Raw genomic sequence first — 19,978 nt, 5'->3', positions numbered from 1 at the left:
TATCATGGGGATGTTGGGCCCACCCATGCTGGAAGCCGTAGTCGTACCACGAACAATGCAGTTTAGAAAGCTGACGAACGAAGCTGCTAGCCAGATGTTGTTCTTGGTCGGCGGGTGCGCAGGTAGCGGAAGGGTTGGTTGGTCCCTTTTACCAGCGTGGTAGTTTAGTTGGATTGATTTAAATGATGATCAGATGGATTTAAGCAGCCGTGCCGGACGGACGTTAGTTATAAGCTTGCTTCGCTGTGTTATTTTGTGTCACCATCACTAGTGTTCGACCAATAAACGGTCGTGGAGGCCGCGGGGGACGTGGAAGCAGTGGAGAAATGGTGGATGAAATTAGGAGGTAAGTATTTGCTTTTACTTTAACTTATTGGTTGTTTTTCTCTTGATTCTACAAAATATTTAGATTTTTGAATTGTTTTGACAGTTTGCCACGAGTGCTTTTGCCTGACGCTCCACCGCGGAAGCGACACGTGCAATTAGTATTTTACTGTTACTTACTATTAATATTCGTTGAATATTTCTATTAACGTCATTTTTATTTGTTACAGAAGACCATCGCCGGATCGTGCGTGCTTGCGAGGCGTCCGAATTCATCGACAGCGAATATTTAACTGCTTTGTTATTTTTAAATCGGCAAATCCCAAAATTTCGCATTGGCTGTTTAGGACAATTCTGGCGGAAGACTTATTAAAAATACACCGAAATATTGACCTGACTACGGAACCCCGACTAATATCATCTCGAACCGAACTGCGCGACCAAGAGCAACAACAAGCAATAGAGCTCATCTAGAACACCGACACTTTCCAGTGAGAAATGGGCACAAACAAGCTCGCTGTTGGATGTGCGCCCAGCGAAAGGTCAGAACTATGTATATGGAAGTGTCTAGAATGCAGCATTAACCTGTGCATTGAAGGTTGCTTTATGGAGTACCATATTTAACTACTTAAATTTTTATTGAACTGTTTTAATTAATTTATTATTTACAAATCTTTATTATTAAAAATGTCTGATTAAAATTTACGATAATGTTATTCTGTTTTTCATTTAAAAGAAACGATTGAAATAAATCGAACATACCCTATTTTTTAGTTAGTTAAAAAACTACAAGGTCTGTGGGTGACCGTAGATGGGCGGCCATCTTGGCACAAAAAAGTCATATCGCGCGACTCGAGAGCCTAGGTAAAATTACGAGAAGTGATTGTTTTGTGTGTGTGTTTTGATTTATTAGCCTACTCAATGTTGATTACTTATAAACATCTTTTGAAAAGATAATTAGTCTAGTTTTTTGTAAAATTATTCTTATGATGAAATCGTTTATATTTTTTGCCTATTATGGCCTATATCTATAAAAAAGGGTGCGTGTACTTATGTACGCGCGTAAGAAGTTATACTTTGTTTGTTCTACTTTGGCAGTATTAAAAATAGTTTTTGATTGCATGCAAATAATTACAATTAAATAATCAAATACTGGAAAAGGAGTCAATAAAGTTCAGTTTACATTTTAAAAATTAAATAAATAAATTCTATTATTATTCGAATGCTGTTTTTAAATTATGTCCAATGCAGTAGCATCTTCCGTGAGCAACTTCATTCTGTTAATTTTGTGTCACGGCGCGCATCTTAAAATTTCACTCTCATCAATTTTTCATAACGCGCCTAAAGAAGTATAATTTCAAAAATATAAGCATTTTTGCTCAGACTCAAATGTTTTATCCCGTTTTAAGTACTAATTTATTAACTATATCCAGTTATTAAAAAAATGTGTTTTTGTGTGATAATGTATAAAAAAACAATTAGATTTTTATAAATATTTTATTTACTTTCAAAATAAAAATCACATCAAAAATATTATTATTGTAATAAATGCTCTATATCACATTATTCCTTCTTCTTCTTACTTGGAGATTCCTCATCACTGTGTCGCCGCTTTCTATCAGTATCATTATGTTTCTTTTCTTTAGCTTTTGGTGCTTCTTCCTCAGATTTTGTGTCTGGTATCACCTTTTTGACACGAGCTGCATCAGGCGAATATGCCCATAGTAAAAGTTCTAAATGTTCGTTTGTTGGTTCATCTTTTTCATTATACAACTTCGCATCCACATACTGTAAAAGAGAATTTAATTTAAATACCTATTAAGTAATCATAAGGGAATTCAGAGATTCATAATAATAATTTATTTATTGCAAGAATATGGTACAAAATGTTAAGGTGATACAATCGTAAATCGTTCGCATATTCTGCCACACACGATGGCGCTCAAATTTGTCTTAATGAATTTTACATTATTAGTCAAAGACAATTCTTATATTATCTAGTCTATTATACTATATACATTACATCATTAATTTTATATTAATTACGGTGTTTTACACAAATAATCATTTATTGAATAGTAAATTTTTTCTAAAAGTAATACACTAAGTCGCTTTTTAAAGACTCTAGACGGACGATCTTTTAATTCTTTTGGTAATTTATTGTAAACTTAAATTGCCATATAAAAGGTGTTTTTCCAAACACAGAATGCTATTTGAACCGTTTGAGGGCATGGGTATTCCTACCCTAATGTACTCATGTATGCCTAAAAATTTCAAGAAAAATCGTTGATTTTGATGTCATTTACGGTTTTCTGCAAAAAAATATTTATCTTTTTTTTATTAATATTTTTATCACAAAACGACCATATTAGCACTGGATCGTTGGAAAGATACTTGGGCTTGTTACTTCTGCAGTGTTGGCTTCCTTTGGAACAAGCTTCCTATTATCTAATGTATAAAATTCTCGTGTTACAATGTTTGTTCCCATACTCCTCCGAAACGGTTCGACCGATTCTTATGAATTTTTTTATGCATATTCAGTAATTCTGAGAAACGGCTACTATCTATCTTTCAAACCCTTAAGTGATAAGGGGTGTCCTCCCCAATTTTTTATGTCGATCAACCCCTATTTTTTATTATAGCTGATAGTAATTATTTAACTAAAAGAATGTTTGTTAGAAATAATATACATGGCAAAACGTTCGTGAAACGACATTGTCGGGTCAGCTAGTATATTATAACAATTTAAACCAGTTTAACAGAATCAAGATAAAGTAACACTAACAAGGTAACATCAGTAAATTTAGACTAAACGAGTATAGAGATGAAGTTTTATTTAAACGTAATAAGTATTTTGGAGAAAAATTAGGTTGCACATAATAATATTTCGATGTAATTGTTACCTTTTCTTTAAGATCTTTGAGTGCAGCATTCCTAACAATATCCCAAGATTTCCCATCATCCTTCTCTAATACCGTACGGAGACGTTTATATTCACCGTTCACTGATGCATAGGCGTCGATAAATGATTTCTGAAAGCCAAAGCATTGTTCATAAGGGAGCGTTCAAGTATTACGTAACGTATTTTGGGGGGGGGGGTTTCCTTTTGTAAAACGTTACGATGATTAAATTACGCGTTATTGTTAATATTTTTTTCGACTAACGTCTTACACCACATAATAGTAACTAAAGAGTCACTAGGTGGTCACGAAACGTTTTACTATAGGTACTTGGGTACTGAAAAACGTTACGGCGAGTTACATGGGGGGGGGGGGGCAATAATCTCCAAAAATTGCGTTACGTAATACTTGAACGCTCCCTAAATTAATGCAGAAAAAATATGATTGACTCTTATTTCTGAATAAATTTCTTTTTCATATCATATTTTACTATGCTTTGAATAATACAAACATAACACAACTCTCATATCTGAGGTCGTAGGTTCGATCCCGGCTGTGCACCTGTGGACTTTTTTTCAATTTGCGCATTTAACACTCGCTCGTACGATGAAGGAAGATAAGGAAAATCGGCATATCTTAAATTCCAAAAGTCGACGTCGTGTGTCGGACATAGAAGGCTGATCACCTAATTCCCTATTAAAAAATAAATTATTATTACGAAACAGATATATAAATTTGAGGCCCAGACCTAAAACGTTATAGCGCAACTTGTTTTTTTGAATACCATGTTTTCTTCTTACACTCAACCATATATTATGTGTAATATATTATTTATAATTTATTTTTAGAAACCTTATCTTACCTGCTGTTCTGTAACATTGTCTCCGGCCAAGCGGAGGCAAGTACGGACAATTCCGAGTGGTAGGTAAGGGTTATTTTGCTTACTTAAATGTAGAGTTTCAAAATCATCTAGAAACTTCTCGAAAATCGATATTGACTCTTTTATGTTTGCTATTTTGGTCTCGTCACGGGTACCTAAAAATAAAAACTTATTAAGGTATATTTAAAATAACAAAAAACATATGCATCTAATTAAATAGTAATCCTCATTACTAGGGTTTGTATTATATTTGTATACTAGTGGACCCCACAGACGTTGTCCTGCATGATATTTCTAGCAATAGGATATTAAGTGCGTTTTCCAATTACAGAGCATTTTGCGACTCAGTGCCGCACAATGCCGCATAATGCTGAAGCTTAATTGGAACGTGAATTAGTTTTCAAATGCATCAGCAGAGTGCGCTAAGTCAGTGTTGTAAAAAAAATGTTGAATTTGTATGAATTGAGTTAGCAACCTCATTAATGTATAAATAATGTGGTAAACAATAATAATTGGTTGAAAACTTTTTACGCTTATTTTAATCATCAAATTATTTCATTAACATTTTTTTTATTGAAATAATAGAAAACCTTTAAAGAATATAAGGTTTTAACAAGCTAAATTGACAGTAAAATATTTAGTTTCATGTAAGAAGTTTACATCATTTACGTTTTGAGTAATATTTTTTAATGATTTCTAAAAAAAATACCTATATACTTTTTCAAAACCATTGCAATTTTTTCTTAAGTATAATCCTGTAAAATAAATTTGTTTACAGATCCGAATTTTAAAATAAAATTGTATTCATATTTTAAATGTGGAATATAAAAAAAGTAACTATTTATCATCCATACTAATATTTTTTTTTTAGCAGTTTGAAATAACTTTAATTATTTTCAAAATCTAAGACGAAACGAAAGCCTTACAAATTTTTCAACAATAAATAATATTTAGTAACGAAAATTTCGATAAATGCCAACTTAAAGAAAAATACTGGTCAATTTTCTGTCACTGTGTTGGTATTGTTTGCGAGAAGCTCGCGAGAGCATTCGTTTTGAGAGTGCTCAATTGTGCGAAGCGTTGCTGTAGTTGGAACACTCGACGTTGAGCATTATGCCGCAAATTGCGCTCTAGTGCTGTAATTGGAAAACGCACTAAAGTATGAAAGTACCGACTGCAGCGCCACCTGCCACCATTCCCAGATCCCCTTGAACACACACAAAAAATTTCATCAAAATCGGTTCAGTCGTTTGAGAGAAGTTCAGTGACATACACACTCACAGAAGAATTATATATTATATAAAGATTAATGTCGTGACTTAAAGCGAACTATACTATCGTGTGTCAAATTGGTATATTTTTATGCGTTTGATAACTCCTTATATATGACGACTCATTGGTCTAGTAGTTAGTACTGACTGCGAATCCATGGGTCCCGGGTTCGATCCCCGGGTCGAACACCGATGTGATGAGCATTTGGTGTTGTGCTTAGGTTTTGGGTGTTTAAATATGTATTTATATGTCTATTATCTAAGTATAATGTGTATGTATAGTTGCCTAGTACCCATAACACAAGCTTCACCAGCTTAGCATGGGACTAGGTCAATTGGTGTGAATTGTCCTTTAAAAAAAAATATCTTTTTGTCTAAAGAAATATATAAAAAAAGTTTTCCAAGATGCATAAGGCCCTCTACATAAAATTTAAACTCAGAAATCTATTGAAAAGGGGCGTGACTAATTGGAATTGGCGGTAAACTTACAAATAAATACATTTGGTTACGGCACTAACAACAGATTAACGTTTCAATTAGTGTTGCCCAAATGCAAGACCAAGACGAGACTTAGGCCAGTCTTGGTATTGTCTTGCGTCAACACACCTGGTCTCGGTCTTGGTATTGGTATTGCGGTCTTGGTCTTGATCTTGCAGCAAGAGTCTCGCAAGTCTCGCAAGACTTGCAAATACCTATTTGCCTATTGCTATTTGTGGGAGCTTGCGGGCTTTCCTGGAGCATTCACCAATGTACAATGTTCATCAACCAATAATAGCAGGCAGGCTACAGGCATTGTGTTGAGATTAGCAGATTTCATTATAGTGTGCGTAGGTACATTTTTTAGGCAATTTGTCATACTCGTGACTGGCGCGCTTTGCTACGTAGGTACTGTCGTTAAAGTATGTGTAAGTAAGAAACGATGTAGGTACCTACTACAACAAAATTGTATTCCTTAGAAAAATAATCGTCGTACCTACACGACGATTATTTTTATTTATTTAGTAAATCATCGCTGAAGACAATAGTCGCTACTAGAGTAGGTACGATGGAAGTTGATAAACCGACACTGCAATTCTCGATGATTTTAAAACAAAATGCGTAAAGCAATATGACGTCGCTCATATTTGGAGCTTTTCCACGTTTCAAGTTTGTTAAAATCACCCACTTCCAATTTTGCAGTGCAATGTCCTTTAAAAAGGTATAATAGGTAATCTATATATATAAAAATGAAACCCGTTTTCCGTTGTCACGACATAACATGAAAACGGCTTGACCTATTTGTTTGATTTTTTTTTAATAAGTACCTTGAAGTACGAGGATGGTTCTTACGGAGAGAAAAATAAAAAAAATTGAGTGAAAAGGTCTAAAAACAACACTTTTCTATATTCCCATACAAAATATTCGTAATAATACTTAAAAGTGAATTTGAACTTTAATACCATAGCATAAAGTTCAAGTGTTAGTGGAGGGGTTCCGGGAAGGTAAATTTTTATTTTTTGACATAATGTATTTGTTGTCTTATCAATTTTCTTTGTTTATCTTACTAGCTAGACCGGTGTCCCGAATAGCAGAATAAGTATTTTAAACAAATAAAGAATCGACTGTTAGGCGGTACGATGTTCGCCAGGCCAGCTAGTAATAATATAAACTAGGTATATTTTTATTACTTACAACAATTTTTATAAAATCTACCTATCCTTACGACTACATTCTTCCTTGCGAGGACAACATAATCTATTTGCGTCCGTTCTGAGCACCCGGAAACTTATTTTATTCTTTAGAACATGGGCAGTGGCGGCGACCTTTGACATGAAAGCGACGGCGGCAACACAAAGTCTAGACGCGGACTAAATTTTTACCTATTTTGGTGGGGTTGTCAATGTTGGCATTAGCACAGAAAAATAAAATTAAGTAAATACAACGTTTATCCACTTTTTAATAACTAGGTATCCACGATAGAATATTTTTTCTACTAATTTCCTAAGGGTCGATTCGACCAAACTTCAATTTATACACGAGTAACTATACCAAGAATAATCTATTCCATGATTTTAATCTCGAGTAAATCCATAGTCGTTTGTCCACGTAATCGATAGTATAATTGCGCTAGGAATAACAATACGCGAATAGCAAGAAAATGGTTAACGAAAATAAAACTCGGCAAATAAATGTTGTTCTACAACGGGACAGTGTAAGAAAGAGCATACATCATGTCAACTCGATTTTGCCGTATTATAGTGTGAAAAAGTAGCTTTTAACAGGTGTCAAACGACAACAAAAAGTTTTTATTTCTTGTTTGTTTAAGGCTTTCGTCTAAAAAGGAACTTCTGTTGAGCCCAGTTGAATTTCATTCTAATATTATAGAAAATAAAAAATCTAAAAATAAATAAATAAATAAATAATAAATTGTTTAAACGTTTCATTATACAATGCCAGACTATTAATTTAGTGCGTTGCGTTGACTTGAAATTAAAACACAACACATATTTGTGAAATGACAGAAATCAGCTGATTGGACTGACTGACGCCATTAAATTATTCTAGGAATAGCTGTTATTCCGTGCGAAACGGCGGTATAGTTGCAATTCCCGAATAAGCCCACTATTCTTAGAATTTGTAGTTGGTAAAACGTAAAATTTATTTACTCTCGATTAACTGACGATTTATTCTAAGATTTACTCTTGTTTGGTCGAATCGACCCTAAGTACTCAGTCTAAATATCTTTTTCATAATTTTTGTTTTTCAATAATATGTTGTGTGTAATTGAATGGTAAACTCTAAATCTTACTAGAGAGCTTTTTTAAAATAAACTTATTGAAAGCACTGACATGGCATATACACTTTTCAATCTGGCTGCTCACATTTTAGTACCTAGGTATCACTCACTATTTATCATTTACCGATATTAACAATGATTATTTCGAAATCAAAATATTCGCAATTCAATAGATGCAATACCTAACTTAGTTATTAATTATCATCTCGCCCGACAGCTTTTAACGCTGTAGTGTTCGAATTCAAGCCAGTGCAGTGTGAGAATGTATTTAAATAAAAATAAAAAAAAAGCTAAATAGAAGAATAATATAAACTTTGAAACATAAGTTTCACACCTACATGATGTTTATATAATTTTGTTAACTATAATTTTAAGCACATACCAACCTACGAGTACTAACGTTAGATCTGCACATTAGACATAAACAAGCATAACATATTATTATAGGTAGATACCTACAAGGTATGAACTTTGCTAGAAAGTTATTAGGGAACAGATTTGTGAGTATTAACACGCTACCTACTTAATAACGCCCAAATCTCAGTTTGTCTTAACTGCAAGACGCAAGAGTCTTGCAGGCTTAAGTATTGTCTTGCTCAAGTCTTGCAGGGTTCAGTCTTGGTATTGGTCTTGCTATAATAAGGCGGTCTTGGTATTGGTCTTGGTCTTGCAAAAACGCAAGAACAAGACCAAGACTGCAAGACCAAGACCGATTTTGGGCAACACTAGTTTCAATAGAAAAATTTACGGCTGTGACATTTAATTTGTATACTTTTCAATTATTTTGTAAACGCACGAGTACTCGAATGCATTCTTGTTTAAAGATAACTTAAGACAATAATTAACACGTGGACTGGATAACTATTTTTTTAATTTTAAACTATTAAAACGTGTAAAAAAAAGTTCAACGTGTTTTATTTAACACGTTCACTGCGCCATCATTTTTAAAGAACTTTCAGCTGGTGCTATGGAGACGTAAAAGATCTCGTAACAAGCCTATCCCTGGGTGCGTTTGAGACCTAATCAGTCTCCTAAAAATACACTTTTGAAAATAATTTGTATCTTCCAAAAAAACAATGACATATATTTTGAATTTTTTGTGGGTGAAAGATAGCTAATTGCTTTATATTTTGCTAGGTTCGCACGCAGTTACGACATTTGAATAAACTACAAATACCAAAAAAAAATTAGATATCGATTGTATCTCGTACCGCAACCGAAGATAGTTCAATATGTGTAGTAAGTAGTGATGGGAATAAAATAATATCTCAGTTATCGATTCTAAAAGTTTTATTAATTATGCAAAGTGTTTTTCATTAAAACGTGGTAAGCACATTGATTGCTTGCACATTACGCGCAAATGGTAACAATTCATTTAGTTTTTTTTAGAAGCGTCAGTGCTGTTTAACTGCGTGTGCTCCAACGAAAAAGGTTTATCGTTAAATATTTCATAATCAGAATCACTGTCATTATTAGTCAATGGGGGGCAAATTTGAACATTATCCAAAACAAATATTTTACTGGACGATGCAGCAGTATAATCCGGCGTTCATTTTTTGTTAGAAACTTCACCAATAAAATAAATTTTTTACACTTTTTTCTTTTAAACTTAATCACTCATTGTTTATCAAAAATAATCAACACGCTGGTATATACGGGAGTGTTGTTTCCAAAACGTGCCCGCGACCTCCTGAATGTCGATTCTAGTACAACACTAAAAATCCCATCCTCCATCTCTTGCGTCTACGAGGCGTACGATTTCACGAGTACCGACATATCTCCTAACGCAAGGAATTAAAACAATTACAGTACTGTGCGTTAGGGACCTAATCCATCTCTAATTTATTTTTTAATGTCCTTGAATTCAGCTTTAAGTAAGAAGCAAATATGTATATTTGTCCTGCTCATCCTTAAAGAACTTTACAAGTTAGATCCTCCCGCAAGGAGTGAAAAAACACGATTATGTTCAACGCACAATACGAAAGTCCTGCAAGAGATCTGATAGATCTCGTAATGCAACGAACGTGTTAAGCAAGCCAGAAAATTTTTCTATCTTCAACTGCTAAACCAATGTTAATGATGAGATAAAAACCATAATCCGTAGATTTTACCCGATAATATGGGAATTACATTAAATTTTTGTATATATTATATATTTGTATATGTTTAATTTCTATTTGTCAAAAATACAGAGTAGATACTATAAAAAAGATGTGGACTTTATCACGGCAATGTTTTATTAAGTCTACACTACATCTGTGCTTGCATAACAATTTTAAATCTTAATTTATATGGGGGCCTCATAGCCTAGCGGTCTTATTAAATGGCAGCTAGGTGAGGGGTACCGGGTTCGATTCCCGGTTCGAGGGCAAGTTTTAATTTAATTTAAATTTGTTCTCGGCCTTTGGGAGGGTTGTGCGGTACCGGGTGAGTGCCTAAACCGAACATGGAGGACACGGTCGAATTTCTAAAGACAAGCACGAATTATAAAAATCCTATACTTGACGCTGGCTAATGCGCAAATCATGATAACAAATAAGCTATCCTTTAAATAAATCTTAGTTCATATTTTTATTAAGAAACATCAATTAAAACGAAATAAATTATCATGACGTTTACTCACATGTCAAAACTCTCTTTGCTCTTCCAATAAGACCTCTGACAGCCAGCTTTTGATAATCGGGATCACGACCTTCGAGCTCTTTTAATGTGTTATCTGCTGCTTCCTGAAAATATTTATAACTGATTTACATAATATTTACAAAAAATGCAAGAAAATGATGGCAATGTTGCCATCTTGACATCTTGACTTGGTGTCATCCAGACATCAATACATCCGCTTCAACGAGTGTTGCTTAACTTCGATGATCGTTTATTGGAAGTATATTGACAGTAATAATTTAGTATTTTACATCAATCTACTTCTACAGTCTACTACTGTTAAATTATGAAACAAGGCAAGTAGTATAAAACTCGATAAATTTTCATGTCTTTAAAAACCTCTCGCAAACAGCATCCGAAACGTCGTGTTAAATAATATAATAAATTCGCGGTTGTATCTGTCAATTTATTTTAACTCACTTTATCTTTAAACCCGAGCCCTGGAACCGTGTCTGGAGGAAGTTCCTTCTTCACTTTCTTCTCTTTCGATTCTTCCATATCAACATCCGAATCACTATCGTCCTGAGAAATTAAATTTTATTTATCACGTAAAGAATACTACAAATAGGTACAGATAACTGTTACTAAGGTAAGAAGAGTTTTCAACAGTGGTTTTCAATTTATGTAGGTAATATACCATGATTTAGTTCTAGAAATTAAATATATCCTTAGCGGTCGGAATAACTTTGTAACGATTCTGCCTTGCGATTCTGTAACTCACTTTTCGAACTCACACAGCGTCAGCAACAAGGTCCCTCCTTGTAGATTATTGTTTATCAGAATGCCAAATCGTAAAATGACTGCTTTACGACTGATTTGAGCGCAACCGCCGCTGCGAACACCGCTGTGTGAGTTCGAAAAGTGAGTTACAAAATCGCAAGGCAATCGCGCGGCGCGACGACGCGGATGACGCCATGACATCGCAGTGATTGTAGGCGCAGATTGTAAAATATATCGTTTAAATACGTACATATTATTAAGGTTTGACGGCCTAATATAAATCTTTTTAGAAGTCGGTTCGGAAGTTGTATTTTTAATGAAAACAAGCTGCCCCCGCGAACTTCGTTTCTCCTTAATGCCTAGCCTACCTTTTTACATACCAACATGGAACATTTTGCTATGCTACCCCAGAGACTGTTCGGTTTTCCGGAATTAAAACTTTTAAGGTTTTCCTGTGATTTTTTTCTATATAAACCTCAGAGTTCAGCTTATAAGTTCTTAACTAACAAATAAAAAATAGGGGTTGATCATAGAGGGTAGATGTAAATTAAGGGTTGTATGTTTTTTTGTATGCTGTATCATAAAGAAATAAAAACAAAAAAAATTGTCTAAAAAATAAAATAAATTTTGGGGTAGACACTCCTTCCACATAGGGGTTTGAAAGATAGATAGTAGCCAATTCTCAGACTTACTTAATATGCGTAAAAAATTTCATAAGAATCGGTCGAGCCTTTTCGGAGGAGTATGGGAACGAACATTGTGACACGAGAATTTTATATATTAGAGATTAATATATTTTGAGATATTGGAGTCGATTTGACTCGATAGGTCTGATATCAATATTACCTTAGCATCTCCGTTACTATCTTCTTTATCTTTCTTGACAGTCTTTTTCTGTGTCCCTTCTTTATTCTTGTCCAATTCCGCGGTCCAGTTCTCAAATACCTCCATGGCTTCCTTGATATTCTTAATTTTTTCTTCTGCTTTTGTTACTAAAAAGATAAATAAGAGTTGTGGTTACTTAACTTTCCCCTAAACACCCAAATGACATTATATTTGCAAAGCGTCAGGTTCAAGTTAATAGTTATTAAAACCTCATTTGAATGGGCTCAGTAGTTTCTGACACAGTACTGACATAGTTTTCATTATCCTTTCTTACCCGATTTCCAAGATTCACGAGATTATTGAATGTATGGATGAATGTTTGCATGTACATTGACTCGTACCTACAGATCAGATTCTTTATATTGGACGGAAATGATTTGTCTACCATTTTTAGTGTGTAGTTATTTTTTTTATAAAACAAATGCAAACGGGCAGGGCGCTCACCTGATGTTAATTGATGGACATTGCCTAAAGACTAGCAAGTGCGTTGCTTTTTTAGAATTGGTACGCTCTTTTCTTGAAGGACCCTAAATTGTTTCGGAAATACTGGCATAGTTTAATATCAAATAATTGAAAAATAATATGTTATTAAGTTTAAATAAGTCCAAAATAGACATACATGAGAGTACCCTCTTCGCCCGTCCGAGTAACCCGCGGACTGTGAGACGGCGATAGTTCATGTCGTGCTCTTCTAATAGCCGAAGGGTCTCCTCCGCTTTCGCCTTGTCCTTGAAACCGAAGCCGCTATCTTCTTTCTCGTCCTTACCCATATTCTGCGAACGATTTCATTCATTTATTTAGACCTGTATTTAATATATAGAGCAGTGTTGGCCTAGTGACTTAAGCTTGCCACCCTCATCCCTAGTCGTGCGTTCGAATCACGGCTGTGCATCAATGGAATTTCGTTTCTATGGTCGCAATTATCATCTCTACGGTTAAGGCTATCATCATGAGGAAACCGGCATGTCTCAAACTGATCACCTTGTCATAAACATGATCGAAAAGCCGTAAGCAATCTGAGACCATGACCCATTTAGGGTTGAAGCGTCACTGGATTATTCCGATTAAAGTTCACCATATAATATAATGCTTATGTAATCTATATATCTTATATATAAAAATGAAACCCGTTTTCCGTTGTCACGACATAACATGAAAACGGCTTGACCGATTTGTCTGATTCTTTTTTTATAATATTCCTTGAAGTACGAGGATGGTTCTTACGGAGAGAAAAATTAAAAAAAAATTGAATGAAAAAGTCTAAAAACAACACTTTTCTATATTCCCATACAAAATATTCGTAATAATATTTAATGGCAATTTGAACTTTAATACCATATCATAAAGTTCAAGTGTTAGTGGAGGGGTTCCGGGAAGGTAAATGTTTATTTTTTGACATAATGTATTTGTTGTATTATCAACTTTCTTTTTTTTATCTTACTAGCTAGACCGGTGTCCCGAAAGCAAAATAAGTATTAAAAAAAAAAATAAAGAATCGACTGTTAGGCGGTACGATGCTCGCCAGGCCAGCTAGTATATACAATAAAAACAGTAACTAACCTTAAAATATAATAACTTAAATATATAAATACATTATAATAAAAATAATCCAGTAATTAATATAAATTGTGAATTAATTAATTACTAAATAAACTTAAGGGGCACATGGCGAGAGGAACAGAATAGTGGAACAAGAAATATTAAACTGGTGCCCAAGGTACAAGAAGAGGAAGACAATTTAGAAGGATTCCACATTGAGGAAAAGCTGGTACATGGCAGAGTGGCATAGTGCAGACAGAAAATGCGGAATTTGAAGGAGGCCTTTGCCAAAATGGGCACACACAGAAGAATGAGATGATATAAAGCTTTTATTATTATTATGAATATCAAAAAAGTTTGAGCGTTGTGATGCCCGATATAGTACGGGAGGTAGCAACGTTTGAAAAAAAAGAATTTTAGGTCAGCTGATTTTGTGATATGTCTTCCTTCTTGCACTTCCGGTTAGAGTCTGGGCAATCTGGCTGGCGGTAGCGGTTGCGTTCATTAGTGCGCATCCTATCTGTCCAGGTAATAATCCTGGATTTTAAAAGCATTTTAAGAAGCGTAATTTTTAATTTTTCGTTTTTAAATACGTCTACCTGACATACTTTTTTTATTGCCAGACATTTTTCACGTTGCTAACTATGTGCCAGACGCGATTTTAAGTTTTATTTTTATAAAAATTTCAAAGCATTTTAGAATGTCTGTAATTTTAATATTATGTTATTTAAATATAAGGAAAACTGAAAATGAATTTGCCAGACATTAATTCGGTTGTTAACTCTTGAATTAAAATGATAAAGTTTTGCAGTATGATGAAGCATTGCATTTTAAGAAGCGTAATTTTTGATTTTTCCTTTTTAAATACGTCTACCTGACATACTTTTTTTATTGCCAGACATTTTTCACGTTGCATGAATTATTCATAACTTACATTTAGTAATTAGGACAATTTAAATAAAGTGTTGATTATTAATTTTAATCTAATTTTATATTCCTTTTTATGCTCGTACTACAAGCATTAAAAATTAAATTCATTTTCAGTTTTTATTATATTTAAATAACATAATATTAAAATTACAGACATTCTAAAATGCTTTGAAATTTTTATAAAAATAAAACTTAAAATCGCGTCTGGCACATAGTTAACAATGGGAAAAATGTCTGGCAATAAAAAAAGTATGTCAGGTAGACGTATTTAAAAAGGAAAAATCAAAAATTACGCTTCTTAAAATGCAATGCTTCATCATACTGCAAAACTTTATCATTTTAATTCAAGACTTAACAACCGAATTAATGTCTGGCAAATTCATTTTCAGTTTTCCTTATATTTAAATAACATAATATTAAAATTACAGACATTCTAAAATGCTTTGAAATTTTCATAAAAATAAAACTTAAAATCGCGTCTGGCACATAGTTAGCAACGTGAAAAATGTCTGGCAATAAAAAAAGTATGTCAGGTAGACGTATTTAAAAAGGAAAAATCAAAAATTACGCTTCTTAAAATGCAATGCTTCATCATACTGCAAAACTTTATCATTTTAATTCAAGACTTAACAACCGAATTAATGTCTGGCAAATTCATTTTCAGTTTTCCTTATATTTAAATAACATAATATTAAAATTACAGTCATTCTAAAATGCTTTGAAATTTTCATAAAAATAAAACTTAAAATCGCGTCTGGCACATAGTTAGCAACGTGAAAAATGTCTGGCAATAAAAAAAGTATGTCAGGTAGATGTATTTAAAAACGAAAAATTAAAAATTACGCTTCTTAAAATGCTTTTAAAATCCAGGATTATTACCTGGACAGATAGGATGCGCACTAATGAACGCAACCGCTACCGCCAGCCAGATTGCCCAGACTCTAACCGGAAGTGCAAGAAGGAAGACATATCACAAAATCAGCTGACCTGAAATTCTTTCTCGAAAACGTTGCTACCTCCCGTACTAATAATACAAGGCTACCAAAATGTACACAATATGCTAATAATAATAACATATGCGGTATATATGTTGTCACGAAACACTTTTAACGATGACATAACACAAGGTTAAATCGTGATGTCGTTTACTTTACTTTACTACTGTGCTCTTTAGTTGCTGTTTTAAACAGCGCCCTTACCCTGTAAGTAAGCAAGTTCGATATAGGTAGGCATTCAATAACTCATTATTGACATTGAGATCGCTACTGAAAGTTACAGAGTTCTTTTTGTTATAGCATAACAATCAGCCTAGCGATTCTGTAACTCACTTTTCGAACTCACACAGGAGTTTTCATAGCGGCGGACGCGCTCAAATTAGTCGTAAAGCAGTTTTTTTTACGATTTGGCATTCTGATAAGGAGGGAGCTTGTATTTTATTGTTGGTTAAGTAAGTAGTAGTAAGTAAAAGTGGGTTACAGAATCGCAAGGCAGGAGGCAAACGGGCATGAGACTCACCTGATGTTAAGTCATACATGGACACTCAATGCCAGAAGTGCGTTACCGGTCTTTTAAGAATTGGAGAACTGCCGTAAAAACCCTCAGTTGAACGGCAGACGGATCGTGATGATATCGATGGGATTTCGTATTCTGCCTGGACGTCCGATGATAAACCTCAGCTGCAGGTATTAATCTGAACAACTCTTTTGAACACTCTCCGTTCTGATGTTAGGGGTATTAGCACTAGGGTATTATTATTAAAAATTTAATCAATGATATTATGTTGTTTATCAACGTTTGAGTCGTAAAGGAGCCCCGTAATGGCTTCAGCGTGCATTAAGGGATTTAGCAGTCGTGATTTAAAGTGAAGAAAAACATCGAACGGAAACCGACATTATCGACCCAAATCGACGGTGTGTGTACAGAAGGCTGATCACCTACTTGCCTATTAGAAACCTACTTTTATGACAAAGGGGGTAAAACGTTGAAATGATGATAATCTCATCACAGAAGTGCAGTAATCCTTAATTAAATTTAGAAGAAGCATGGGTTACGATGAATAACTCCAGAAAATATCGTATAATTGGCTAAGATCCAATATATTACAAACATGGTTCTATAGATTTCCGTGAAATATATCAAAAACATTCATAGATTCACCGCACATAATAATATCTAATAATAATCATTAACATAATTTTACCCTCTACTCACTTGAGCTATAACATAGTAGACGTTATAAAGTCGATATAAAGAAAAACAAAATTGTTAAAAATAATTAATTGTTATAGTTTGTGAATCGTTTTTATATTCTCCGATAAAGTGTGAAAACATAAACAAATAAAACTATCATATGATCTTTGATCGGATAATGACATAATCTTTATTTTAGTAGCGACATCATTATTTCTGTCTGAATAAATAATTTCTACTACAATTTATATTTAAATCTATGTAATAAATACGTAATAAATAAACGATTTATATATTTCGACTAAATTTGTGGAGTTTAGCTGATTTGTAATAATGTATTAATAATATAATTATTAATGTAAGTACCTATACTCGAACAATAACTATATTATTATTATAAATGAATGTATTATTAGTAATATAGTAATTGTATAGATAATATTTACATTTGTTAAGCGCTGCACTATTTGCGAATGACGTAAGCCGACAACCGGAGTTGAAAATACAGATTTTATGCACAAAAAGTTAAAATCACTGTGGCTCAGTGAGTGTCACCCAATGCTACCGACAAAAAACATAATCGAGAGTCGGTTCACACAGGAGGTTGATTATATGTTAAAACAACTAGGACGTATTAAATTATAATACACCTTAATACAAGTAAATACCTACGTATTAATATAAATAAACAGCCTTTTCAATCACCAAAATTCACTGTTAGTTAGTTTTTTATAACTTCACGTGTGTATTAGCATTCACTGCAAACTAAACGAATTTAAATCATGAAATCATTCCCGCGACTGTGATATAGCCCGACTAAATTAAAAAATACCCAAATAACCGCTGTTTTCCGCGTACGAAGACTTTCGAATTCAGAAGCATACACGAGACAAACATTGACGCGGGCTATCAAATAATGCGACCAAATTAAATGGCCCATACTTGTTACAGATTACTAGCGATTCGAAGAGGTTTTATTTCGGTCGTATAATCGACAAAAATAAAAATGACGTCACGTACCTTAGGTATTCCAAGGACTAGTTTATTTTTTTGATATGACATCATTATTTCTTCATCAACATTTTACATTTTTAAATTCTAAACTTGATAAGTTGAACAAGACCGTTACTAGATTAGGTCAGCATATAATAGGATACTAAAAAACTAGAAGGTTGAACTGATAACTTTGAGTAACAATTAATAAATACGTTTTATGGTAATTTACGACTATGTACTATAATTTAATATTCGTTATAACTATGTAGGTGTGTAGTTACAACGCATGGAGCAGATGCATTTTTATTTTCGTCTTTGCCACGAGAATTAAGAATTAAATAGAATAGATTATACCAATGGATTCTTAATACATTTGGTATAGATAACATCCCGGAGAAAACACATCTTAAGGGTTAGCAGGATCGCGCAGGTTTATTGCCATTAGGGCGTACACAGCTCTTTTATAATTATGTTACATTTTGAAAAAAAAAATATTTACAAAATATGTGCCTGTGAGCCGAACGCGCTTTTGTTGCAAGTATGTACTATCAAATGTTGTATTGGTAGTTTGCACGGACAATTGCGGTACTCTTTTTTACTTTTTTGAAACATCATACAAAATCTTTGATTGATCCGTGATAGTGGCGTAATTGTATTCCAGCAGCTAAAAATGTTTTCTAAGACTAGAACGACTGGACGATTTAGAGTACCTATAAACAGTATCTTCTTGATATGTGACTAGTCACCATACAAAACTGTCTGCTCTTACTAGCCACGTGACTATCTTAATACTTACCGTCTTGATTCAAATGTTATTTTCACACATACATATGCTTTCTATAGCATATATTCATAAGTATCGTAAGAGTAAGAGTTGTAAACGTTCACGCACGCGGATATTTTTAGCTCGAACCCCAGTCCTTTAAGAGTTCCAAGTTTTTCTTTTGTTTGATAAGTTACAGCCATCGGCCTTATGAACTTGCACTTACTCTTCTTTTTCCTGGGGTAGATTTTTCTGTGTCAGAATCTCTTATTCCAGACACCCTCTTAGCAGAAACTTTGAGTGATTCATTTGCCTGATCCCTTTCCTTAACCAAACGACGTACTGATGTCTGACTTACTCCTGAAAGTGTAAATTAGGTATTATTTTTTTCGTTTATTTGTAGATAACATAAAGGAATGTATACAAGCTCTACATCTAGAATCTGTAATGTATGAATAAGCATAACGGATTCTAAAGGTAAGTCGGCTAACTAAACAAGTTAAGATAATTTTATCAAAATATGAATAAATGTTTAATCAAATCACCAAGCGTCATTTATTTTTTTAAATAAAAGTAAAATCGAAAGTAAAATTTAACTATAACAACAATAGTTTATAATTATATTCGGTTAAGGCGACAACTAAACTTTATAAACTGTCGTTTACAATGTTGAAAACTTGGCGATTGAATTTAAATCGCCTAGTTTAGTTCAATAAAGTATTATTTTAAATATAAAAGAATATACCTAATAAGAAGCAATTGTAAGAGTGTAAAATCAATATTTTTGGATATGTAATTTAGAAAAGTAGCAACACTAACCTGTAGCCGCTGCTACACGATCAAATAATCTTACTAATGGTATCAACAGCGATTGGTTCCGCTTTTCTTCTCTCATAAATCCCAAAACATTTAAAATTATATCTTTAGCGTCATCACTCATTGTCTTCGGCATTTTTTGGCAAATGATCCACAATAGTTTTACATTGAATGATATTAATAATTTACTCCTTATCCTGGTTATAAAATTATGAAACATAAATTTGAGGTAAAGAAACTATTATAAATTATAATCTTTCTTTCAATTAAATTTTTCTTTATTTGAGGGTAGGAGGTACTCTCTATTAGTTGAGTAGGTAGGGTACA

At 33.5% G+C, this 19,978-nt stretch overlaps 1 protein-coding gene across 5 annotated transcripts; it reads right to left on the bottom strand.

The window, feature by feature from the left end:
• Nucleotides 1-1,805: 1,805 nt before the first annotated feature.
• On the bottom strand, nt 1,806-19,802 carry LOC125061233. 5 transcript variants are annotated; one of them, XM_047666554.1, is made up of 9 exons: nt 19,655-19,802; nt 19,062-19,195; nt 13,037-13,190; nt 12,379-12,524; nt 11,233-11,334; nt 10,775-10,877; nt 4,087-4,259; nt 3,228-3,356; nt 1,806-2,112 (listed from the first exon to the last, which is right to left on the bottom strand). In XM_047666554.1, exons 1-9 carry the CDS (start codon nt 19,785-19,787, stop codon nt 1,888-1,890), a joined length of 1,299 nt encoding a protein of 432 aa, XP_047522510.1. In that variant the 5' UTR covers nt 19,788-19,802; the 3' UTR covers nt 1,806-1,887. The 5 variants fall into 5 exon arrangements, with proteins under 5 accessions (XP_047522510.1, XP_047522511.1, XP_047522513.1 ...); XM_047666555.1 differs by lacking the exons at nt 19,062-19,195; nt 19,655-19,802 and adding an exon at nt 18,097-18,153; XM_047666557.1 differs by lacking the exons at nt 19,062-19,195; nt 19,655-19,802 and adding an exon at nt 17,745-17,921.
• Between the last annotated feature and the right edge of the window lie 176 nt (nt 19,803-19,978).

This window comes from Pieris napi, chromosome 23 (genome assembly GCF_905475465.1).
Source record: "Pieris napi chromosome 23, ilPieNapi1.2, whole genome shotgun sequence".
Classification (NCBI taxonomy): Eukaryota; Metazoa; Arthropoda; class Insecta; order Lepidoptera; family Pieridae; genus Pieris; species Pieris napi.
Note: the sequence above shows the minus strand (reverse complement) of the source record. Positions and strands in the feature narration are given on the sequence as shown.

Bases quoted from the DNA above. Each gene is read 5' to 3' on its own strand.
- LOC125061233 (XM_047666554.1), bottom strand. From the start codon at position 19,787: ATGCCGAAGACAATGAGTGATGACGCTAAAGATATAATTTTAAATGTT. The intron at 10,878-11,232 runs GTGAGTTAAAAT...AAATATTTTCAG, and splicing joins GGCTCGGGTTTAAAGATAAA to GAAGCAGCAGATAACACATT. The intron at 2,113-3,227 runs GTAACAATTACA...TCTCTTTTACAG, and splicing joins TCAAAGATCTTAAAGAAAAG to TATGTGGATGCGAAGTTGTA.